This window comes from Pagrus pagrus (genome assembly GCF_965226575.1).
Source record: "Pagrus pagrus genome assembly, chromosome: 9".
NCBI lineage: Eukaryota > Metazoa > Chordata > Actinopteri > Spariformes > Sparidae > Pagrus > Pagrus pagrus.
In genome coordinates this window covers 30239667-30267048 of record NC_140193.1, presented here as the reverse complement: position 1 = coordinate 30267048, position 27382 = coordinate 30239667, and the positions used below count along the sequence as shown (strand labels likewise).

At 40.4% G+C, this 27382-nt stretch overlaps 1 protein-coding gene across 1 annotated transcript in view; it reads left to right on the top strand.

Moving 5' to 3' along the window:
- Window positions 1-7696: 7696 nt before the first annotated feature.
- rftn2 (raftlin family member 2) overlaps window positions 7697-27382 on the top strand; it is a 32053-nt gene continuing 12367 nt past the window's right edge. Inside the window, exon 1 of the mRNA XM_084361984.1 lies at window positions 7697-8185. Within this exon, the coding sequence (XP_084218110.1) occupies window positions 8047-8185 (139 nt within the window). The 5' untranslated portion in view covers window positions 7697-8046. The remainder of the gene's footprint in view (window positions 8186-27382) is intronic.

Here is a 27382-nt window from a genome sequence, read left to right as displayed (position 1 = left end):
GTTTTACTTTTGTCCCCTTCTTAGCATTTATAAGCAGTATAAAACATTTAATAAATAGTTTATAACACATTATATGCCTGATCGTGGATGCACCTACTGCCATGACCCTGCCTGACACCCACCACTACTGTCACTAATATTAGTCACATCTCTGTTACATACGTTCCACTACTATTATCGTACTGCATTGCTACATACCATCCTTGCCATTGATCACTACTACTGTTATCACTAGTAATCACATTTCCATGTGCATTTCATTATTATTGCTGTAATACATCTTTGTGTACTTTCACTCCTGTCAACCATCGCTTATAATTGAATACATTGTGATCTCGTTGATCTGCTCTGTACATGCGACATCTATTGCACGTCTGTCCGTCCTGGGAGAGGGATCCCTCCTCTGTGGCTCTCCCTGAGGTTTCTTCCGCATTTTTTTTCCCTGTTAAAAGGGCCTTTTTTGGGGCAAGTTTTTCCTCACTCGAATCGAGGGTCGAAGGACAGAGGGTGTCGTCTCTGTACAGATTGTAAAGCCCTCTGAGGCAAACTGTGATTTGTGAATTTGGGCTACACAAATAAAATTTGATTTGATTTGATTTGATTATAATGAAGCATAAAATCGTGTTTAAGTGTCTATTAATGTGCAGTTTTTGTTAGCAATTATAACTTCTCCTAGGAAAACATATTTTATATTATATATATTATTACACCAGTTTTCATTTATGGGAGCTACAGTTGTTTCTTATTACATTATCAAAATATTATATCTGTGTTTATACCGTAAATGCAACAGAGAACCTAAAGTGAACTGCTGTCCATACACACACACACACACACACACATATATATATATATGATTTCCATCGCTTTCCTCCTTTCCTCTAATAACACCTTTCATCCACCCAGCTGCGTCTTTCCCTACTCTCCTTCCTTTCATTCATTCAGACAACACAACAGTTGGCTAAAAATATCAGACAGGAAAACACACCCGGCACTGTTCAATTATCTAGTGTGACTTGTATCAGTCACACCAGAGTATTGAGGTTTATGATAAACCAAAGCTTTCTAATATAATGGTATTATCATCTACATGAATTAATGTCTTGTACATAAAATAACATCATGGACATGTGGTCTGTGTCATGTTCTCTGAAACTGAAATGGTTCAAGAACAATTACCTCTCCAAAGTCCTCTACAATGAGACCAGATGAGCAATTAGTAGAGCGCTGAAATGGATCCAAGTGCTGCATGGCGTGTGTGTGTGTGTGTGTGTGTGCGTGTGTGTGTGTGTGTGTGTGTGTGTGTGTGTGTGTGTGTGTGTGTGTGTGTTTGACAGACAGCACCTGGCAGTGGTTTTTTCGATGAGGGTATGCAGCTGGCGTTACTGGCTCAGAGCCTCAGCTGCCACTCTCACTTTAGGTCTCATAACACTGTGCGTGCATGCGTGCGTGCGTGCGTGCGTGCGTGCGTGCGTGCGTGAAATACATACAAATGATTCAGATTCAAGTGATATTGCAGTTTTTGATTTGTATGTTTCAGGGACGTAATAACGATGACATTTTAATGATAACCTTGTCTGTTTATTTGACCTGTTTATTTGACTAACAGAGAACTGTTTATAATTTAGAGAGAGGTAAAATACTTTTTCCCCAGACGGATTTTCAATTGTAGTCAAATCAATGCAGAATTATTCAAGTAACTTAGAAAACAGGCCTTAGATCTACACTTATTTGGACAGCAGAACAAACTGGAGGGCATTTTTATTGACTCAGAAACAAACAAAAGTTTGATTGGCAACTTTAAACAGAAATCTGCCTGAAGAAACTTTGGAAAAAACATGAGTACATTATTGAAATCAAGTTCAAATTTGACAATGCCAAAGGGGTCGCTTACCTACAGAGAATCATCAGCGGAATCTGCAGCTCCCCTCCGCCTACAGAGCTTTATAATGAGTTTCAGCTCATTGTTGAGCTGTCCAGCAGCAGCTTAATTGTTTTGTTTAATTCTCAACGCATTCATAGTGCCATTTTGGTTATTGGGTCAAATTTATTAGCTTGAAGACATATTCCCTGAAGAGCTGGTAGAGACCAAAAACAAAGCAAAAATATTCATCAGGTGACCTGAAACACAACACCAAGTGAACGATAATGTCATTCTGTTACAGCTGGATGTATCAATGAGCAACCTTTTTAAAGCTGATATCTCAATCTTATTTCCGCAAACTTGTTTCTGCTCTTCCCAACTGGCCAAAAGATCTGCTATTGCAAGTTCAACAAAAAGTAATAATGGTTAATGAAAATATGTACATCTGATAGATGATCATGTACAGAGTCTATTACACCATTGATAACGTTGATAAAGCACTGTGTTAAATGTAAAACAACAGAAGGGGGCTATAAGATCCATTGAGCTGGAGTCTATTCTCAGCTGACTAGTTCTTTTTTTAGTTCGTCTTGCTGACTTATTACAAAGTGAGAAACCTATGACCGCTAATTAATGACTTACCAACATTTAAGACTGAGACTTTAAGGCTCGATCACTCATCAGGAAGTGAGTTATTAGTTTTTCACTTTATAATACGTCATCTGGCCCATTCGTTAAATGAAATGTTTTGTAGTACAAGTTTTGTATTGCAAACACTGCAGGCATTGAAATACTAAACTAGACTTTTTTAACTTTAGTTTTTAATCAAAACAGAAATACACATTAAACATGTCTGTCCATCCTGGTTCCTGGACTTTATCTAAATAAGAATCAAAGGACATGCTCAGATTGTAAAACCTTTTAAGACAAATGTGACAACATAAATAAACTGAATAGACTTGACTTCAGACTTGTTCCTAAAATTTGTGAATGTCATATTTTCCTTCACAGAATATTTATTCTCACAGATTATCAAATGTGTCTTGACCTTACATGTCAATACTTTTGAACTCCACCAACCATTCAGAATAAAAATTCAGACAAAGTCTGGTGATAAACTTTTGGAATCTGTCTTTAGCTGTTAAACACGTCGATGGTGGAACACTTTTATGTGCATCTTTCCATCACTAATGAGGGACTTAAGATGGAGTGTGTGCTTGGCCGCCTGCTGTGCATCAGTTTTCAACTCTGCACACTTAATGGTCTTAAATGGAAATCAGTGAGTGACAGAGGTCAGAGGTCAGCAGTATTAGGTGTGTGCTGTTTGGTGCCGCACGTTCTGTGGCCCCTCAGCACAGGTCCGGATGTTGTCACATATTCATTAGATAACATCAGAACAGTCATTAGAACAAGGCAGCAGTTAGGGTTTGAGTTACAAAAAACAAAAATCAAGAAAGTAAATCCTTACAGTCCAGCATGACCATACTGATAAATGATCAGTGAGGAGGGGGCAGATGGCTGACAGCCGGACAGGGGAGGGGAGGAGACAGGCACTACATGGAAGACTAGTCTGAGATTTTAGTTCATCATTTTGTTCTCAGTGAGTGGTCAGATGCAGAGCTGGCCCTCAGTAGTATATAGTCTTGGAGACATGACTGAAAGGTTTTTGATGTGGATCAGGGATGTCCATGACTGATTCTGATCAATTATTAAGGAGCTTGAAAAATTACTCACTGAAACCTCGAACTGTACATCAAAGAGTAAATGACAGTAAATGCAGGGCCATATAGCTACCACTGAGGATACTGAAGTAACTTCCTGGAAATGTTAGAGTTTAATCACCTGAGTTTTCAGTCAACAAAACAATATACACAAATTACATATAGCATATTTTCAATGATGATTGTTGTATTTTTAGAATCACAGTCTACAAAATAGACTATTTTAGGCTTTTTAAAAAATAAAATAATTTGATATTTCTCCACTGAAATTATATGTGACGAAATCTTTAAAAGAGCACTTAGACAAACATGGAACATCCTTCATCTAATTTCTTACATTTCTGAAAAAAAGTTTTTTATCCTTAAGAAGTGTTTAACTGGTTATTTACCAAAGGAAATTTGATTTGAGCAAATGGTTTCTTAGACATTGGAGCCATATAAAGCTTTTATGTTTATAATGTTTAATACCAAAAACTCAATAATCACTTAGCAAGAGTCTACACAACTGTTCAATAGTTTGGGGTCAAGTAGAAATTTCCTTAATTCTGAAAGAAAATAACAACTTTTTCCAATTAAAATAACATTAATTTGATCAGAAATAAAGTCTAGACATTATGTGGTAAATGATTATTTCAGCTGGAAACATACAGTAGATTTCCAGAGGACCATTTCCAGCAACCATCACTCCTGAGGGCCAACGACCCATTGTGTTCTCTAATTCAAGTTTATCTTGTTAAAAGGCAAATTGATCATTAGAAAACGCTTGTTTAAAGAAGCAATAAAATTGGCATTCCTCAGGCTAGTCGGAGGAGCGTCAGCATTTGTGGGTTCCGCTATAGTCTCAAAATGGACAGAAAAAAAAAGCTTTCTTCTGAAACTTGTTAGTCTACTTGTTTTGAGAAATGAAGGCTATTCCATGAAAAAAATTGCCAAGAAATCGAAGCTCTCAAACAACGGTGTGTACTACTCCCTTCAAACAACAGCACAACCTGGCTCTAACTAAAACAGGTTCAAAACAGAAACAGATGCCTCAATGGTCCTCAACTGGCAGCTTCATTAAATGGCACCGGCAAAACGCTAGTCAACAGTGAAAAGGCACCTCCAGGATGCTGGCCTTCTAGGCAGAGTAGCAAAGAAAAAGCCATACCTGAGACTGGACAATAAAAGAAAAGATTAAGACTGACAAAAGAACATTGGATAGAGGACAAAACTGTTACAGACAGATGAATCTAAGTTTGATGTGTATTAACAAGTGTCTAAATGAGACTACAGAGGTTGTCGGGGACATTAAACGTCATCACAGCGAACACAGAGACTCATCTACTCACTAGTCCATCTTTACAGGCCCGCTTTAGTTACAAACTATTCTAACTCTGACTTTAAAACTTGTACATTGATCAGTTTATAGAAAACCTGTATAGTAATTGTGTAGTAAGACGCTTAGTGGTGGTGAAGTTTTAGTCATGTGACCGTGATGTCGTCTGTTTATAGCCTAACATTAGCTTTTTACTGCTACACATTTAATTAACGCTTCAAAAATCACAAAAGTGTTGTTAATCTGTGAAGATTATCTTGCTAAATTACATGTGTAAGTATCATAAACTTGTGTCTGTCACAGAGATTATTTTCGGCAATAATCAAAAATCCAACTCAAATATCCCATAGGCTTTTTGTGGAGGGAACCAGGCACATGCTAATTCCCAGGTTAGCCTACAAAAACACCTCATCCCTACACCACTCTATATTGGGCACAGGACTGCTTTGAACTAAGGTCAGCATGCTAACATGCTAACATACTAACATAAGATTTTACTGATCACTTTTAAAGCACTCGTGGGTCTGGCTCCAGCTATATAGCAGACATTTTAATTCCCTACGAGCCAGCTTGCAGCCTTAGATCCTCAGGCGGGACTCTTCTGACCGTTCCAAAGTCGAGGCTAAAAACCAAAGGTGACCGTGCCTTCGCCATCAGGGCCACTCGGCTTTGGAACGCCCTGCCTGAGGAGATAAGGCTCGCAGGATCAGTAACCTCTTTTAAATCACTTCTTAAAACCCATTTTTATAGACTTGCCTTTATGTGATGTCGTCCTTTTGTTGTCCTTTTGCTTTTGCTCCTACTGTTTGAGTTTATTATATTAATTTATTTGTTTTGTTTATTTTACCTATTTGATTTATTTCCATTTCTTTATTTTGCTTATTTTATTCATTTTTATCATCACTTAATTTCTTCACTCATTTGTTTCAAATTGTTTAACTATGAATGCCATTCATTTTGTTTATCCTCTGCAATTTTGCTTTGTTTTGTCAAAGCACTTTGTAAACTGTGTTTTTAAAAAGTGCTATATAAATAAAGTTTATTATTATTATTATTATTATTATTATAACATGCTCACAATGAAAACAAGCTGGTAATTAGCAGTTAGCCTATGATGCTTGTCATGTTCACATTTGCTAATGAACACTTAAAAAAAATTGCTTCCAGCTGAGGCTGACTGGAATGTCATGTTTTTCAAATATTGTCATCAGTACCAGCTGGAGAAATTTTGAGATGAGGGCAGTGGATGAGAAGTCAGAGGATCATCAAGGTTAGAAGGCTGCAGTTCATACTGAGGGGAACATGACTGTCCGGACTAAAGTGGTAGAAAGACCTACAGTGAAACAACACTGCCGTGAACCCGACATGCTAGTACTGCTAGAAGCTGAAGGAAACAGCTCCTGCATCATCACTGACGGATGAGGTAGTCCTGGTGGCAGCAGCAGCTTCCTAATGACCCATGTGGCTGTTCCTCCCGCCACTGCCGTCCCGCCATGCCGCCTCCCTCCTCTGTCTGTCTGTCTGTCTATCTGTCTGTCTGTCTGTCTGTTCAGTCCTTGTCACTAGTTTACAGGCTTCATTTTCCTCACTGAGCTCCTCTTGGACAAAAAGGGATTTTATTACTGTAAGATAATACAGCCTCAGTCTCTAACTTTTCTCCGTGAAAACTTCATATCAACAGAGAAACCCTTATGCCCTGCCAGACTGACGTCACAGCCTGCTAACACCACTTCAAAATAAAAGCGTGGGCTAAATCAAGTGGGAATGGTAAGAATCATAGGTCAGGCTCAGCTGATGGGATCTACCCATTGATCAGTTCCTCATTGGAAGGCAACTCTCTTAATTGGTTAAAGGTTCGTTAAGTGAAATTACCCAACATTTGCTGTCCAGTCTCAGGCTGCTTTAGTCTCTGTCATATAAAATCTGTTTAGGTTGCTGTATTTATAGTTCAGAAACTATCTTGGACTGTGGTAACTTGAGACGGGAAGCAGTTTGAGAAAACCTGATGTGCACATACTTTTTAAATGTTATAGTATTCTGTATATATATATATTTTTTTACACTTCTATCACTATTATGGAAACAATCAGTGCACCCTGCAGTATATGTACACATGTCAATCCTGACAGTTGTATGACTAACAGAAATAAGGCTGCAATCAATTTATTGTTTGATCTAGAAACTGTCAGGAAATAGTGAACATGTCCACTACAATTTGTAATTTGAGAAGCTAGAACCATAAAATTGGCATGAAAAATTGCACTGACTACATTGACTAATCGTTTTAGCCGTAGGCCTACCTGTACTGTTGGGTGGTTAAATTTATAACAAAACATCATATTTGATAAGCTTTCCATGTGTTTTTTGTGCAAGTAAAATGTAACATGTCCTCTGAAATGTGGAGGAGTGGAAGTAAAATACATGTAACTCAAATTCATGGCCTACTTAAGTAAATGCAGTCTACTTTTCACCACTGAAAATGTCATTTTTAATAAGAATAAAACATATTTCAACAATTAATCAGTCATCTAAATGGCTGTTGATTCAGTCCTAAATAAATTAATTTACAAATCATTTCAGCTCCAAAGAGAAACTCCTCTGTATGAACTCAAATCTATACAGTGCTAAAGGATAACAAAAAACATGATCACAAACTCAAAAAGTGAACAAAATTCACTATGACGTAAATATTCTGCAATAAAATTGCTGATATGCCAGTATCTTATTTTGAAATGTCGGGAGGAAGTCGTGGTGTCCTTGCTGGCTTGACAGTGAGGAAAGTTTGTTCCAGGGGAGCAGCTCCTCCTCTCCACGCCTCTGACCTGCGGACACATCAGCGGGACACTTTGTCAAGAAACAGCCGCCTCATGAAATAATCCTCCGCGCTGCTCCTCCCTCCACAGACTGCTGGGTTTGACTTCCTCCAGCTCTGCCGCTGCTTATCTGTGAGCTCTCGGAGGGATTAGCAGGGAGGACGGAGGAGGGATGGAGCGGTCCCGTTAAAGTTGAAGGCACAGCAGAAGCTCAGTCTGTCTGCGTGTACGTGTGTGTGTGTGTGTCCGTCGGCGGCAGGCAGAGCGGCTCCTCCGGTGCTCCTCCGCTGCTCCCACCGCGCTCAGCGAGCGGCTGTCCCCGCCTCGGAGGCCATGGGCTGCGGCTTACGGAAACTGGAAGACCCGGAGGACTGCACCCCCGGGAAGATCTACTCCACCTTGAAGAGACCACAAGTGGAGACCAAGACGGATACTGTGTACGAGTATGTGCTGCTCGACTTCAGTTTGGAAGGTAGGCTGATAAATGTCATATTATCTAGCTGCTTTTCTGTCTTTATATTTTAATGAATGGACTCTAATTTGGTGTTGGACTGTTGGAACTCGTCTGGAGCTGAAATGATGAATTGATTAATCATTCAACCGAAAATTAATCGGCAACTGTTTAAGAATCGATGAGTCACTTCTCAGACAGACAGTAGACAGTATTTAGGTGTTGGATGTGAGGATTTAATGCTTCCTTGGTCATATTTGATAAACATCTGATGGCTTTGAGTTGTTATCTGTTGGTCGTGTTGACCATGTTGCCATGGGCTCTGAAAACTTTTCTGACACTATCTGATCAAAAGTTGATTATTCGATGTGTTCATTGAAAAGAAATCGTCTACATTTTGAACATCACCTAATGTTTTGTTCCATCTAAAACCAGAAACACTGGCTCGTTCCAGCCTGTCCTGTGTGAGATTTGACGCTGTGTTTAATGTCTTTGTTAGGACATTAACTTTGGGTCATGGTTTTTCATGTAAAGGCGTCACTTTGGGTTTTGGGACATTATGATTGTGTTATTCAATATTTTCTGATACATTAAATGATAAATCAGTAAACTAATAGACAGATTAATAAACAGTGAAAATTATCTTTACTTGCTCTCCTACATTTTACACAATCAATCAATCATTCAGAACATAAAACATAATCTCAATGAAGCTGAAGACATTATAGGGATGCACGATATGCAACAGACTGATAAATCATCAATTCGATTTTGGGAAATGTATATTATCGGCTATATATCAGTATTGTTGAAATTATAGCTGATAAATGAAGCCAACTTATTTTCAAGCACAGCATTTACACACTGATACATTAAGGGGTGGTATGTACCTTTTTAAAACTGGTTTGCAGTCCACAAAGAAACACAAAGAAGGAGAAGTGCAGCGCACTGTTGTCGCTCATGAGGTCAAACTGCTGTCAAAAAGACTAGAGAGCCAAACATCTGTCTGATGCTGGTGTACATGTTTTTTTACAGTTTCACAGACAACATGATGTGCAATTAATGTTCTGCAAGGATTTGAAGAGGAGGGAAGAACTCTTTCAGGTTTAACACAACAAATGGTATTAGAGCTGTGGACTATGAAATCATCTTTGCTCACTACATGTTCGCCTGTCTTACCCTCCAGTGTGAATAAACTACAGGGTCTGGACTTTTGTTTTAATTTAAAAAATGTGAAATTATTAATATTTTACCTGTATTGGCCATGATAAGCAGGTCATTATTGTTTATCGGTATCAACTGAAAAAACCCCGTCATGAAGCCTTTCTGTTGGCCCCTTTTTAAAAACAGAGTAATGTAATTGATTTTAACCATTTTCAACAAGTAGCTCTACGTGTTCCTTCTTTTCACTAAGACATTCCTCCCTGTTTATTTGGTCGTAAAATGGTCATAAATATCAGACAGCCAGAACGTATTGTCACTTAATTACACACAAAGGGGCTGTGTTTTCCTGCGATGCTTGTAAAGTGAAGTAACAGATTGCAGTTAGTATCCATTGCACTGTTCTGATTCCACTCAGTTTAATTTTAAGGTGCTTTCACATTGTTGCCAACTACATGTGCACAACGTTACAGCATCTAACTCTGGACTTTTCCTAGCAACAGGGCTGCTCGTTCAGCCTATCTAGAAATAGGTCACACAAGGTTTTTTCCTGCCTTCGCTAGTAGCCCTTCTCCCCTTGGCACACACATGGACACACACTCATTGACACACACCCCTTCCCATGTGGTAGGCATGGAAAAATCCACCTACTGTGATATAGAATCTAATTTGAACATGTGTGGTAATCTCAGATGGCCATGGGTTGCCATTTTTCAAGGATAATCCCTTCATCTGGTCCTCAGACTGGCTGCTTTGACTGTGACCTATTTGGAAGGAAATGGTGATTAAGTTCTGAATGGGAGCCTAACATGTAAACAGCAGGCCGGCACGATAATGAATCAGGGAGGAAAGTGCTGCTTTCCAAATTAAGGGGATCAGGGACGTAAAGTCTGAATCCCGCCTTTTAATGACTTAATGATTGTCCAACATTCAGCATGGATCCAGTCCTGTCTGCATGTGATCCTATCATACAAGTAGGGCTGCAATTAATGATTATTTCATTATCACTAATCCACAGAAAAATGCTCATCACTATTCTTTAGAGCCTAAAGTGAAGTCTTGTATTGTCAGACCAACAGTCCCAAACCCAAGGATATTTCATTAATTGTCATAGAAGACGAAGCTCAGGACAAACCTACACAGACTGGACACATCAAACTTGCACAGATTATTTAGACCTTAGTCATTCAGGAAGTAGGATAAACCAGATGACGGGAGAGAAAACCTAGACAACAATCTAAACCAGTGGTCAGTAATGACGGGAGTGGTGGTGATAGACGACCCTGCAAATCCTGAGAGAACTCCAACTGTGTGCTTGTGCCAAAACCAGCAGATTGCACTATTCATATGCAGAGACATCTGTGCCAAAAAGGCCAAAATGGGGGAAAAAGGTGTAGAGTTTAGGTGGGACCCTGGGTGGAGCGGCGTGTAGCACTGTAGACACAACACAGGACACTGGAGGTGAGTGATGTCTCCCTCAGGTGACACAAAACTGAACATTGGTCATTGGTCACAAATATCAAACCTCTTAAAAATCTTTATGAGAACAGACTGATCCAGACTGTAACACACCCGACTCAACATGGTCTGATCAATCGTTACGCCTAAATTATATTTTATAATCAGCTTAACGTTCACATTGTGTCCATGCCTACAGAAAATTTGAAAATATTCACTTTTGAAAAGCATTTTTTGCAATTTTTTTCCTTCAAATTTATCAATTATTAAATTAATTGCAAATATTTTTTGTCACTTTATCCAATAAAGTCTTCACAGTGTTTGTTTAGACCAACATTACAAATTCAACCCAATGCTGAGGTTAATGTTGGCAATATACTTTTCTGCAAACCAAGGATATGCTGACACTTGACCTAAGACATTACTTATCACTCACCTACAATGCAGGACTGAGTTATCTCCCCAGACAGCTTAACAACCATTCACACCTGGGCTCACCTAGCCTTAGCAACCCACATGAAGGCCGGTTGGATCAACGACCCACAAGTGACCCTAACGACTGTGAAACTCAGATCTCACACGAGTCCTTAAAGACTCTGTGAGGACACTCCCACACAGAGTTTAAAAGCCTGCAGCTCCCCTCCAGTTAGTTAGAACTGAAGAAGCCTCTTGGATGAGAGGTGAAACGTCTTCAAGGAACTGAAACACGTCCAGTTGCCTGCGATACAGCACTTAGAATTATCATGACCTGGATGACTGAGAACCTTCATCAATGTGTTGACACTTGACGTTTCTTCATGTTCAATTTTCAATTATATGTTATGACAGCACTGTGCTTATGGTCTAGTTAGGTTTAGGCACAAATTCACTTGGTTAGTGTTAGGCTAAAATATGATCTTTGACTACCTGGTTCTGTCGTCACAAATAATGCTGCACATTGTTTCAGTCTCATCAAAAATGTCCTTTTTCTGTTGCCACAAACACGTCTAGAAACAATCTTGATGTCTCTGAACATATCCAGTGGTTTCACACTTACAAATGTTGAAACACAGTGGCCTCTGACGTAGCAGCCTTCCTGCCTAACTGTAGCTCATAGTGATTTTCTGAAACAAATAGTTGTTGTTCAATATGAGGACTAAACATGACTGTTGCAAAATGCACAAATTGGCAAAACTCAGACACATTAGCAAAGATCAGTGTGAAAAATCATCCAGGTGGCAGCTTCTCATTTGTAGCTGGCATTGAGTGTTGCTTTTGCCGGCTAAAATGACAGAAGTCCACAGTGGCATGTCATATTAGCTGTCACTAATGAACGTTAATTTCATGGGTAAGTTGATGGCCGGGGTGGCTGTTGTCTGCTTTGTGTGCCGGTGTCTGTACTCACCTGAAGATCATTTGTGAGAGACTAACCTTCACTCAGTATCACCACTTTGAAACCACGATTGGGACTAAAATGCAAGACAGCCGAGTGTTAGATTTCTGCTCTAGCAGATCGCTTCACGTCAGGATCTAGAGTCAAATTCTCCCGTTAATCTTTCATTCATATCATGTCAATAATTTACAGCTTATAAACTCAGTTTAAACTGTACAGCAGTGAGTTAGACAAATGAATTTGGCATATTTCATCTCAGCACAGAGAGCTTCCTTGTGACTGACAGGAGTTTTCTCTGTTACCCACCGGCACACGGTTCATGACCTGTGACAGCAGCGAATGCTCCTCTGCTGCGTGCGTTTGTGTTCTGGAAAGTTTTTTCTGCAGTACTTTTATTCTTTGTGCCTGTCATCAGCAGGGAGTCATGGGTTCTGGGTTCTCAGATGGACTTATAAATACAGAACTTCAGACAGTGTGTGTTTGTGTGTGTGAGTGTGTGAGTGAGTCATAGATTGTGTCTAGATCCATTTTAGACAACCTGTGGTTTACACCAGCATCTCAGATGTTCTCTTTGTGATCAGATGTTGCTTCCACACTCACATTAGATTTGTATCTGCGGGGAAGTGTGACTGTTGCTAAACACAAAAATATTCCATTTATGCCAGAGAGCAAGACTGCAGTGGCTTTTGGGTAATTCAGTTGAGATATAAACCTCAAAATCTTGTCTGAGTTTTCTTTTACAGTATCCAGCTGTGTTTAGAAGATGTGTCCTGTGCCAGAACAACCTCTACTTCTTTGAGACTTTTTCTAAAGTCTCAAATGATGACAACATGGCTTGATTCACTCAGTATACAGCTGTATGTCTGTATTTTATGTGATTACATCACTTAAGTTGCTTATTATGAAGGGCAGAAAAGAAAAACCACGCAGTAAATGCATTCTTACCGTGTGAGTAAATGGTAAAAATGCAGCTTTAATGTGCAGGCTTCTGTCTTCCTGGAGTGAGTGAGTATGCACCACTCTCAAAGTGTGAAGGCTCCATAATTGGCACAGCTAAAGATAAACTGGAGTGGTTCCAATCTCTGGTAGTCATATGCAGTCTGGTGGTGGCTGGCATCACCGCAGGCATGTCTGTCTTCCTTTTTTCATGATTATAAATATTTCTTCAGTAAACTCATTTTATGATTTGGAAAAAGAGGTGTAATATTTGTCTTGGTTTAGTCAGTCAAGTCTCTTCTTGCCAAATGAAAGATGAAAAGCCCCACAAAAAGTCAATCTGTGCAACTCAGTGTGCATTTTCCCAGCTTTAAACCTGATCAAGACCAGACTGCATTCATACTTCATACGATTCTCCACAGGTTTTTTTTTCCAGTTTGAAATCACCTTGATGACAGAGAGGACATTTGATGTGCTCCCAAATTAACTTGAGGTGTCCTCACCTCCCAGTCAGAGCCAAGCCAAGAAAAATAAAAATACCCAGTGTTTGGACAACACTGAAAAGAATGATAATGAAATGTTGTGTAATAATAACTAACACCATCAGGCTATAATGGTTTGTGTGGTCGAGCTGAACAGTTGACTGGATTGGCTCATCATCAACTTCAAATCAACATTAAATTCATTTCAATTTTAAGTCAACATTGTTATGTTGTTGTTTTTTAAAATCAGATTAACTATACCAATGAAATAAATACCTGACAAAACATAACGTGTTGATACAGCATTAAGCAGTTCAGTAGCTTTACCAGCCAGAGAAGACATTGATCAATTAAACTGTACTAGTGCAGTGCCTATTCAAAACATGCTGTTGGGCACAGACGGTCTGGTAATGTGAGGCGTTTACGGATCCAGTTTTAAGCCTCCTGAACTGCACACAGACTCATCAGGGCCGCCCCGATAATATCAAACATGTTTGATATTTAAATCTGAATGATTACTTCAGTACTTTCTGAGCCGGACCACAACAACCAATGAGAGAGCCATCCTGGAGCAGCTGACAGTGCTGCCAAGCCCCGGTAAACATTCTAGCCTCGGAGGCTAATGTTAGCTAGCATACTGCTGTTGACAGGAACTTCAAATCTCACCTCCAGTTCTCACTGAAGAATAGAAAACCTGCGCTGAACGCGTCTCCTCACTCATCCAGACTTGTTTAACTTGCTTTTGTTTTTTTCTTACCACAACTACCGTTACTACAGCAAGTTCTTATAATCTCTATTTTGTTTACGTCTGCTTACCCATGAGATCACGTAAGAGCGATGACATGCATGCCCAGCTTCAGTCTGCAGAGCCATGAAGCTAGAGCATTGAAGCTACGCCCCCACTGCTACACAGAGCACATGTTTATTCAAAATGTATTAAAATTGGCATGTCACATGTTCAAATGGAACCAAAGTTTACACTGTACTTCATTTGGTTTTGAGCAACAAACCTGCCATGTGTGAAGTAGATCAGATGGATGGTTCTCAAGATATGTGAATAACAGACTGACAGACAGAGATTCTTTGCTTTTTTATATAATCTTGCCAGTTGAGTTGTCACACAGCTTTTAGTTGAGCTCTCCAACAGCTGGCTGATTGCGCAGTTCATCATGTAACCTGTTCACTTTAACTTGCTAACTTAGCCTAGCACCTCTTGGTGCAGCATTTTTAAATATATTTTAACAGCAACTCAAGTTCATCTGTTAATCAGCAGGTTTCAGTGAGCAGGTCCTCTCCATTCAGTGTCACTCAGTGTCTGAAGAGTCTGTGCTGGCTTGGCTTACGGTGCTGTAGACCTGCATTCTAACTGGCTAATCAGATCTGAAAGATGGAGTGTCAGCATTATTTGCAAGTGATCAGATCTGATTTTTGGATCCAGGCATAACTAACATATCTGCGTAGTTTGCAATGATAATGATGTAGGAGTCAGTAACTCTGTACTGTTTCAACAAATGCTTCAACACGGAAGGATGATCAGTGATCTCACCCTCCAAACAATCACACTGTCAAGTCATGGAGCAGACAGTTTATTTCAGTGTGACTCCACAGACTGGTGTTCTCTGCGTTGTCGTCATACCGTCCTGCTTGTAGCAGCCAGGATTCTGCTCAGCCGCTCTGATGCACTTGATGTCACCATTGTGTTTCGTGCTGTGAGTAACCCAAAAGACACTTTGAAATCTGATATGAGCGATACACCTCTGTAGAAGTACAATTCTACTTGCATTTAAAACCACCTTCAAATGTCGTTTGGATCCAATGCAGAACTGCATTTCATGTGTTTTTTTGCTGCCCAGACTTCCTCAACGTGGCTACAATCTGGATAGGCCAAAAATGGATTTGTTTTGGTAGTCTGAACAAAGTCTTAATGACCCGGGTTGCACAAACGAATAACTACTCAAAATAAACCAAATTACCCGAGTTAGGATTGTATCTACCTTGATGGGTCTTAATCTGCATAGGTTATGTATGGGGTAATATAAGCACAGTCTTTTTATGGGAAACACTGCAAAAAATCTGTAATAAGCTGCAATGTTTCAATATTACTGAAGAAGTATTTGACATGTTGTGGCTAAATCCATACAGTATGAGCATGGAAGTCCCAGATTCTGGCCAACGGCTTAAAAGGTGTATTGTGAGTGAACACAACGTACAAGATTGACAAAAGCAGCAGTAATTGGCTGAAAGGAGGAGGTGTGAAGAGTCGGTAGTCTCCAGCTTTGAGGCCTGTATGTTTTGAAGCATTAATAACTCATCTGTCAGTACATTCCATTCCTGATGAGGACCTGGGCAACAGATGCTTACAGTCTGGAGAGGTATTTATATCTTCTTGTTGCACGTCTTGTTGGACTGCTTTTCTGTCATGGTTTTTGTTCAGGCAAGTTTCGGCACTTCCAGCTCTGTTTGTTCTACAAACCCAGCCAGCACTCCTGTTGGAACTCATCAGGAGTATTAACCTCATCATTCTGTGGAGTTGTTGACCATAAGTAGGACTATGCAGTGATCCAATCTCATTTAAAGGATTTGATTGAAATCCATTTAGTAACTGAACCTACAGTCAATACAACATAGAACCCAGCAAGGTTGTCTAAAATATAGATAAAAACAGAATTCCATAATTTGTAAACAAACTTTGTTTATCGACGATGGTTTGACAAAGTCTGAGCCCATGTAGTAATATCCTTTATACATTCATGAACCTCGCCCCATGTTTACTGTGAACAACTGAACCTCTCCCTTTTCATAACAATCATGACACTATCACCTGTTAACAATCAACCTGTTTACCTGCAGAATGTTCCAAGCAGGTGTTTATGGAGCATTCCACAACTTTCAGTCTGTTGTTGCTCCTGTACCAACCTGTTTGAAACATGTAAATATATTGCCATATATTTACAAAAATCAATGAAGTTGATGAGGTTAAACATTAAATATATTGTCTCTGTACTGTTTTCAATTGAGTATATGTCAAAATGAGTTATTAAATGATCATATTCCGTTGCATTTATGTATAACAGACTCCCAAATATTTTGGAATCCAGGTTGTAACATTTATTATAGTGACATTATAATGTCTTGAATATGTAAATTAGCATGTGACATAATGTGACGACATGCAGCCAATTTTTGATCAGGCTTTAGTTACTTCCCATTGAAAACAGTTGGGAACACTGAGTGACTGATGAAAAAATGCAGGATGTTTAACATTTTATGAGTAATGAAATGCATTCAACACTTCTGTTAGACATCAAGGATTTCACACAAGGACAGGAAAAAAGGGGAAGAACACTGAAAACAGTGATTCTAGACAGGAAGTGTTCATGCATACTTAGCCTGAACTGCATTATTAGTAAAGAATTTACATTGTTCCAAGATTGTTACTCCCATATTTAGCCTTGTAGTGAGACGAGATTTATTGTGTTACTTACTTGGGTTGTTATCATGTGAAACCAGATACAGTGTATAGTTCATTTTTAAGTAGCTCAATTGATTGTATTGATGCTGATATAGCAAGTGACTTAATGACGCTGATGACACCTGAAACTTTGTATCCGGTGAAGCTCACCATTTTTTGTCTTTTGCAGATTTCCTAACGGAAAGTACCCAAATGTATTTAAAGAATCACACTGGCAGAAAAATGATTTTTGCACAGATTTTATATCCCTGCAAAGTGGCTCTCTGCAGTCCACAGCTACCAGGGGAAAAGACCTCTAATGCCATTATATGAATCATCATCAGACCACTCCACCCTTTGCTGACCTTGCTTTGTGTTTCTGGGACACACGCAGAGTTACTGTCACATACTCAAACCCACCATCCCCCGTGTAGGCTATCTCGCATTGCCCAGTGGCTGCGGAGTTCCACATCATCTTGACCTTGTTTTAGTCCGACTGAGAGGAGACTGGACGTGGGGCCTGGAGCCAGAGGCAGCACATCAAAGTACCTAATGGATAATACCTTTGCAGGCTGAGTACTGATAGCTGTGTACTTGTAAGAATGAGAAATCATACGGATTCTGAGCAAAGTGCTCATAGTGTTGCTTACTTTTACAGCTCTGTGTCGTCAACAGCGTGTGTGTGCTGTGAGTTGAAGAAGTAACTTTTTCCTCAGTATGTCAACACTCATCCAGCAAAATTTTGAAAACATATCTTTTTTCTCTTGGTTTCCATCTTTGATCCACACAATAAGTATTTTGGATTTGACGTCAGGCAGTAGCTTGGGAATAACTGTGTACCTGATTAATGAGTAGCTTTTTAGACCCACACATTCAGTTGTCTCAAAGCAGAAACTGAGAAATCTGTATATGAGAACAAGCTATTCCTGAGTTTGTCTGTATTGAAAATCAGTAAAGGTTATGGCTGCATGATATGGTAACAGAATATTTTTTTACGATTCAAGATTCAAGATTAGTGGGACTGATCAGCTTTGCCTCACAATTTTCATTTTCACTGAAAAAACTATTAAAACCATGATGATGTGACTGTTGGAGTCTGTACCAAACAAACATGTTTTCTTACATCTGGAGAACAAGATTTGAGGCCAGAACGTCTCTGCAGCACTACTGTACTTCATTATAATGCTGTTTGTCACACATATTACCTTTGTCAAAAACTTGCAGCTTCTGTGGTTTGGATATCGCACGGGGCCATATTGTGCTTGATTGATTGTCCAGCAGTAGTATAGGTTAAGATGTGGAACAGATGGGATAGGACAGAGGTTAAACCTGCTGAGAATCAGAAGATTATCTTGACCGTGTCTTTAAAGGTTTTGTTGATTGCTGACCGGAAAGGATAAAACAGAAGAGGTCCAGCTGTTTCTCTTTAGTTGAGGTGTTTTAGGATGGAGATTTTTGGTCCAGGCTAAATATCTCGACATAAATGGATTGCCATGTTATTTTGGACATAAATTCATGTTCACAAGAAGACGAATCCCACTGCTTTTGCGTCCCTGTTGGTGCTACGTGCTGCTTCTCAACAAAGGGTGAGAGCTGACGTCATCTACTGCAGGTAATACACTGATTAGGAAGTACCTCATACAACTCCACAAAAGACCAGAACTATCACTTTTAGGCCTCTTAAAAATGAACTGGCTCAGTGTGTCAGTGTCCGTTTGGATATCATGTAGCTCTACAAGTTAAATATCTCTAAAGAAAAATGACATGCTCCTCTAGTCCTGATTCCTCTTGCAACATAGGATTTACCGCTAGCCAGCCTGAGGCTATAAGCCATCCTGTCAGAACAATAGCTTTGGCCTACACTTCCCTACACATGCAGCAGTGTCATGCAAAGACTTGAACTGGACTATCAAGGGAATCGATGGTATGAGGATGATGTGAAGGGTGCACAGTGATTGCAGGTCAGGACTAGATGAATAAATGGAGGGATAGGAAGGGATTAGCTGGTGGTGGAGAGATGACTTAACCTGAATTGTCTTGTATTCATCGCTGGTTGGATGAGAGAGGGAAGAATGTTGGAGGAACGGCAACCTTCTAGACAAACTGACTGTCCTGATTGTGAAAGGGTATCTATCTGCCTGACAGTATTATTTCCAGAGTTGAGTGCAATTTTCTGTAATCTCTGTCTAATCTCAGAATCTAATGGCCCATGATGGATTATTTCAGATTAAAGTCAGTATTTTGATTATTGAATTTAGAGGAGAGGTGAAGGGCAGTGCAAGGCAGTACAAACCTGGCAACTCATACTCAGTAATCAATTACAGCTGTATCCTGGATTACGGTCTGTGCCTTACTTTGGTCCAGACTGACATATCACAACAACTATTGAATGGATTGCCTTGAAATTTGTTTCGGTTTAGATCTTGTAGTGTTCATTCAGGGTAAACCCCACTGCTAGCTGCCCATTATTTAAATTGCCCAAATTAGTTATTTGTGTAAAACTGTCTATATATTCTTTTAAATTCACTGAATTACAGTAATTTTGTTGAGATGTATTTTATCTGCCAGTCATGGAGCCTTTACTGCCTTTTTGCCAACACTTTCAACAAAACACATTTTCATTAATAACATTTTACACCAAAACCAGCCTATGTGCAGGTGTTTTAAATGCATTGTCTTTCTTTCATGTTAGTCATTATGAATGTGCAGATGTTGTACTGTACCACATCATCAGACTACATCCAGATGACAGATGAGATTTTAAAAGTATTAATAACATTAATTAGACGCTCACATTCTCGCTATGTTTTCACCACAGCCAATCAGAGCCAGCTGCAACCGATTAACACCAGTGTTTTCTGCAGAGTCATTTGACGCTGGAGTGAATGCTGATTGTGCACATTACCATTGAAGACAATAGCCAGATGTTAGTGGGTGTTGGTAGGTTTTGTGTCCAGTGTAAAGGGGTATTAATGGGAGTCAGAAATTCCCAACATGTCAGACTGGGAACTGCAACTCAGAGGCCAACTTGATTGCTAATTCTGGTCCTAGCAACATGACATCTTGGATGGTACCTGCTACACATCAGCATGTTAGCATACTGATGTTGGCATTTAGCTATAAGCAGTGCAGTGTGTGAGTGCAGCCTCACAGAGCAGCTTGTTTTTCCCACTCATGTTACTCTTGTTGTCTCTACTCCTCGTTTCCAGGCAGCTCTCCTTTTCACACCTTCTCCAGCTCTCTCATTCACATATGGGCTCATAAAATCCATCTTGTAACCCCTGTTTGGCTTTAAACCCTCCTCCCTCCCTCTCTCCCTCCTTCGCCTCCCATTTTCTCAGCTCTGTCACCCCTCTCTGTGCCCTCAGTTGTTGCTCAACTCCTCTTGAGCCCCCCGCCCTCCCATATCTTGCCAGTTCCCACCTCTCTATTACTCCTCTGCGTCTTTCCCCCCCTTATTTACCCTCTTTGCTGGTCCTCCCTTCTTCCTCTCCTCCTCCTCCTCCTCCTCCTCTTTTATTCCCCCTCACAGCCCTGAACAGAGGCCTCAGTGTGCGGGTTGACGGGGCGAGTGGCAGCAGGATGGGAGGGGGTGTGATGACTGAAAGCAGGGTAGGAGAAGAGCAAAAGGCTGCAGCAAAAGCCTTGTGTCGAGGTGTGTGTATGTATGACATCATGGTCCTCCTGGGGGTCATTGACTGCAGCATGGTTGCCTGTTTTGTTTTTGGTGTGACTGTCCAGACACTACCAGTGATCCATATTTGACTTGACATGCTCCGTCCGTCCTCTGAAGGAAAAAAGTAAGTTGCGTGTCTAAAAAAAAAAGTATTAAGCGTGTCCACCATCTGCGACATGTAAGCCCGTGTTAAATTTAAATTCACCTCAAGTGTTTGGAGTGGAGTTCAGACCCACAGGAATGCCAGTAAGCTGTAGCTGTGTTTGCCCGGCCCCTGCTTTAGTGGTCTCATTGAGGTTCTGGTGGTCTTTAGTCTCATAATGGAGCCAGACAGCCCATTGAGAGGCAGCAGTGATCTCAGCTGTGAACTGGTCTCCCCGATCTCTGGGGCTGTTTGTCCGTGAGAATGTGGGGGGTTGTAGTGAGGAATGCTCTCTCTCTCTCTCTCTCTCTCTCTCTCTCTCTCTATCACTCACTCACTCACTCACTCACTCACACACACACACACTCTCACACTTTCACTCATTCCTGTCTCGCTCCAAATTTTTGTCTCTTAATCTACATCCAAAATGCACAATTTAGTGTGTTTAAAACTAGTTTAGTGTGTGTGTGTGTGTGTTTGTGTGTGTGTGTGTGTGTGTGTGTGTGTGTGTGTGTGTGTGTGTGCGCGCACGCATGGGGCACACAGCCAAGCCCCTCAGTGAACAGCCACTCTTTGTGGACACAGGAAGTTTGGTGATGGTCACAGGGATTTCCAGCCAGGATTTCAAGAAAAACAACACTCAACAACCAGCACACAAACAAGTTGTCAGCACTGACTGGACTCTGTGTAACTGTGACTAATGATGGAATTGATAACCTGTCTACTTTGAAAAAACATGTCGAGGGTGTATGCTTCCTTCAACCCTGCACAATCATCTAAATGTTTAATTGTAAAAAAAATGTTGTATTTGCATCTAGATCTGCATCAGAATAGACACAGTGACAGACAGTCATGTAGAGCTGCAGCCATTAGTTGATCGAAAGAAAACAGGTTGCCAGTTATTTTGATAATTGATTAATTGTTTAAGTAATTTCAAGTAAAAATGTGAAACATTTTCTGGTGAAGCAATCTGAATAAGTCACTTATTCAGTGAAATTGTAATGAGCCGTTTTCACAATTATATGAAATATATATGTGTGTATGTGCATGTATACATATATATATATAAATATATATATATATATATATATATATATATATATATATATATGTATATGTGTGTGTGTATATGTATATGTATGTATGTATGTATAGCGTGATATTGCCCAAAAATATTGTGATATTATTTTCATGCCATACCAGCCAGTCCGGATTACAAGTCAAACTTAAAGTATTTTGCGTAGCACGTGCTGGAGATTGGATGAATAATGTAGTGTACACCAAATTAGTTTTGGAGATTTCCTGCTAACTAACAGAAAAACCATAAACATAACCTCTTTAGCATCGGTAATAATCAAGTTTTGATTAGTTGATTAACTGCATAGTCAATCAAATCAAATCAAATCAAATCAACTTTATTTATATAGCACCTTTCATACATGTTAAAATGCAGCCCAAAGTGCTGTACATTAAAAGAAAAGAAAAATGAAACAAACCCCGCATAACATCCCCATTCATGTGACACAGATACACACGCATATGCGCACACACACACATGCGCACACACTCACGCACACGTACACACACACACACACACACACACACATATATACAAAATAAAATGTAGTATGGCTGAGCACCGATAGACCAGGTGAGGAAACGCCAACCTGTTGGAGCCATCCCCACCGAGAGCCCCCCAAGGCCACGACCACAGGGGGGGCGCCGCCACAGAGACCATCCCGACCCAGACAGCCAGGGGCCCCTACCACGGCCATAAAGCCCTGGGGCAGGACTCCCTGACTATCCAGGCCCGGACTATCCCCAGGATGGCACCCCCGCAGGCAGGCCAGACAGAGCTCCCGGAGTGGAGGGCCCCCATGAGGAGAACAATGGAGCTGGAAACTAAGAACCTATAAACTATTAAAAGAGATGGAAGAGCGTCCTAAAACAACATAAATGAATGTTAAACCCATAAATGCAGTGTTAAAATAGATACATGAAAATATAAATAAATACATAAATAAAAAATAAATAATAAAACTTTTGAGAGGAAAATAAAAGACAATAAATGAGTAATACTAAAAGTAAATAAATAAAATAAATAAAATGGAGTAAAATGAGTTAAATTAAACTAAAATAACAATGATAAAAGGGAGCTCAGTTAAAAGCTAGATTAAAAAGATGAGTCTTGAGCCTACGTTTAAAAGCATCAACAGACTCCGCGGCCCTGAGGCCCTCCGGCAGGCTGTTCCACAAGCGAGGGCCGTAATGATAAAATGAGGCTTCACCAAAGGTTTTGGTTCTAACCTTGGGAACAGATAAAAGACCAGTACCGGAGGACCTCAGGGTCCGGGAGGGCAGATACGGTAAAAGCAGGTCAGACAGATAAGAAGGGCCAAGGCCGTTAAGACACTTGAAAACTAATAAAAGAACCTTAAAGTCGATCCTGAAGCGCACAGGGAGCCAATGCAGCGATTCTAAAACGGGTGTAATGTGGGCCCGCTTTCTGGTCTTCGTCAGCACACGTGCAGCTGAGTTCTGGAGCAGTTGAAGGTGTGAAAGGCTCTTTTTTGGAAGACCAGAGAGCAGGGCATTACAGTAATCTAATCGGCTGGAGATAAAAGCATGCATTAGCACCTCTGTGTTTTTTACGCATTGTGAATGTTTAAAAGCATTTAATTTTGGTAAAAGTTTCTCTCTTTTGCCTTCAGGACCAATAATTAAAACCTCTGTTTTGTCCTGGTTGAGCTGTAAGAAGTTTTCTGCCATCCATGACTTTATATCAAGAATACAGTTTAAAAGGGAATCAATAGGTCCCGAGTCATCAGGAGAGACGGCAATGTGAAGCTGTGTATCATCAGCGTAGCTGTGAAAATTGATGCCGTGCCTCCTGATGACGTCCCCAAGGGGTAGCATATATAAATTAAAAAGTATTGGACCTAAAATTGATCCTTGGGGCACCCCACATTCAAGTTTATGCGTTCCTGAGGAACATGTATCCATATTTACAAGAAAGTGACGATCTGTGAGGTAGGAATAAAACCAGTTAAGAACAGTACCAGAGAGGCCCACTAGGTGGCTAAGTCTGTTTAATAAGATGTGGTGATCTACTGTATCAAAAGCAGCACTTAGATCCAGTAGAACCAGGACAGAGAGTTTCTGAGAGTCCATGTTACACCTGAGATCATTCACAATCTTCACGAGGGCTGTCTCGGTACTGTGGTTCGTCCTAAAACCAGATTGACACTGTTCTAAAATATTGTTGGTCTTTAAAAAATCATTTAATTGGATAAAAACTAGTTTTTCTACAATTTTACTTAAAAAGGGTAGGTTGGACACAGGTCGGTAGTTGGCAAAAATGTCAGGATCCAAATTGCTCTTCTTCAGAAGGGGCTTCACCACTGCTGTTTTAAAGGCAGTGGGGAAGACACCCGTCTGGAGAGAGCAATTCACAATATTTAAAAGTTCAAACTCAAAGAACGCATAAAATTGTTTTAAAAGTGATGTGGGAATTGGGTCTAAAAGGCAGGTTGTTGGGTTAGCTCGGGAGAAAACTCTACCGAGCGTTTCTGCATCAACCAGGACAAAATGCTCCATTGTCTCCACAGATAAAAGCGATGGTTCAGGTCTGTTAAAAGCAGCATTCTTCTGTTCTAAAAGAGTGGATCTAATGTCAATGATTTTACCTCTGAAGTGGTCTGCAAAGTCTTCACATAGATCGTCTGTTGGAACTGTGGACGATTTCTTAAAATCAGTATTAATTAAACGAGAAATAGTGGAAAAGAGAAATTTATGGTTGTTCTTTTTGTCTGAGATGAGTCGTGAGAAGTGGGAAGTTCTTGCCTGTTTTACTGATTTATTGTAGGTTTTGAGTATGTCCCGGAATATTTCAAAATGAACTGTTAGCTTTGTCTGCCTCCATTTTCTCTCTGCGCTCCTGCAATTTCTTTTCAGTTGTTTTATTTCAGTGTTTATCCAGGGTGATGTAGGTTTGATTGATATTGTTTTTGTGGAAATGGGAGCCACTGTGTCTAGGGCTGACCTCAGTTTACTGTTAAAATTATCAACAATAAAATCGCAGGGTGCAGGTAAAATGTCGGCAGTGCTGTTGTGTAAAATTTCAATAAAATTTGCAGCCACTTCGGGGGTAAGGTAGCGCTTCCTCACTGTTCTCACCGGGGCCTCCCGTTGGATAAAACTGGAGATATCAAAAAACACACAGTGATGGTCGGACACAGCCAGGTCGACAACAGAGGACACACCAGTGGACAGGCCATATGTTATGACCAGGTCCAGGGTATGTCCTCTGTTGTGGGTGGGCTGTGTGACATGTTGCTTAAAATCCAGGTAGTTTAAAAGATTTAAAAATTCAGTCGCAGTGGGATCTGAATTATCATCTGTGTGTATGTTAAAATCACCAGCTATTAAGACCCTATTGTATGTTGAGTGTAAAATCGATAAAAGTTCGGAGAACTCACTAAAAAAAGAGGGATGGTGCTTCGGTGGTCTGTAAATAGTCATACATAAAATCGGAGGACTGCTAAAAACAAAGGCATGATGTTCAAATGATGTGTAGTTGTTAAAAGTGATGTCCTTTGTTATTATAGAGTTAGAAATTATTGTTGCAGTCCCGCCACCTCTTCTACCACTCCTGTTAGAAAATAAAAAACTAAAATTTGATGGGGAAGCCTCAGTGAGAACGGCTGGTGCATCAGTGCTGAGCCATGTTTCAGTTAAAAGTAAACAGTCAAGTTTGTTTTCTAAAATAAGGTCATTGATAATAAAAGACTTATTTGACAGGGAGCGAACGTTTAAAAGTGCCATGTGGAGGGTTGTATGTGGGCTGGGAGATGGCAGTGCAGTTTCTCCTTGAGCTGGTGTTGCCGGAACTGCCCGCAGACACCTGTTGCGGTCCCGTGATCCCCTCAGTGATGTGTGGTGATGATGGGGAAACCTGGTGGAGATAACTGTCTGGATCGGAAACGCAGCTGGTGAGGGAGTTATTGACAGGTGTGTGCTATCAGGAGAAAGAGCAAGGGGCGTGGTGTTTGCTACTTTGTCAGGGGAGGACAGTCAGTCTGATGAAGTGGTCTCTACTGCGTGCTGCAGATTAGCAGCTAGAGTGCGGCTACCCAGGCCACTTGGGTGGAGACCGTCGTCTCTAAAGAAGGAGGGACGGTTCCAGAAAAGATTAAAATTTTCGATGAAGTTAAAATTGTGCGCTCTACACGCAGACTGAAGCCACGTGTGGAGCCCGAGGATCCTGCTGAAACGCTCGGTTCCACGGGACAGCGTGGGGACTGGGCCAGAAACAAATACCATTTTTCCACAGTTTTTCAGGAGACCAAACAGGTCATTGAAAAATGATTTGGTCAGCTCAGACTGCATACGGGTTGTGTCATTTGTTCCCACATGAACAATGACTCGTTTGATGGAGGGCGGGAGAGAGCGCAACAGTTGCTTTCCAATCAACTGGAAAGCAATTTACAACCATTTTGATATTTGAGTAATTGTTCAAATCAAGAAGTGCTAAATATTTATCAGATATTCCCTTTTATTTCTTTTTATATAACAGGCTTCTGGGAAACTGTAATGTGCATTTTTTTATACTATTTTCTTTCATATCATCGCCTGAATATCTGACTACGTTGCTGTTTTCTTTCACTTCATTGAATTTTTCAACACATCTGAGATGAGGCCTTTGAACCAGTTCAGACATGTTATGGACTGAACAGTTAATCCAAACAATAATTGTGAGAGTAACCACTAATGAAAAATCCTTTAGTTACAACACCATGATAATTAATTACCCCAATAATATCCCAGCAGCATGAAGATTATACTGTGCAACTAAACATAGGCATATTTCTGTGTGTGTATGAGCCAGTCTCAGAGCCACACCTTTGAAACAACCAGAAAACCAGGCTCACCACATCAGACATCACAGCTGGAGGTGCAGCACTAGAAGTGTGTGTGTGTGTGTGTGTGTGTGTGTGTGTGTGTGTGTGTGTGTGTGTGTGTACATACTGTATATATAACCTTTACGTAAGTGCGTGGTGCTGTGGTGTTTCCCTCAGCATGCCTGGGTCGGTGGTTGATCTTTTCCAGGCTGTCTCAGCACACACAGACCTGACATCAGTGTTTGAGGCCGTCACACACAGCTGGACTCTGGATGTTTAAACTCAGACCAGGCAGCAGCAGCAGAGGTGTTTAGTTTCAAGTTCAGCAACATCTTAGCATCAAAACCAAAACACGCACCATAGGATTTCTGTTGACCACATACAGTATGTGGAAGTGTGTGGGTGGTTCTCAATAAATGGTTTCAAATGAGCCAACTTGATAAAAATAGCACTTGTGATTTTGATTTTTGAATATTGCCTACCCACTAAAATACTGTACATAACTAAAATTAAAATAAATGTTATGCATCAATATATCCATTCCTCTCTGACTGACCCGTGTGTTTGCACTTTCCTCTTACCAGTAGCAACAGGGGAGTAGTGATGTTAGAGTCATTCCACAGTCGTTGGGAGATGGGGA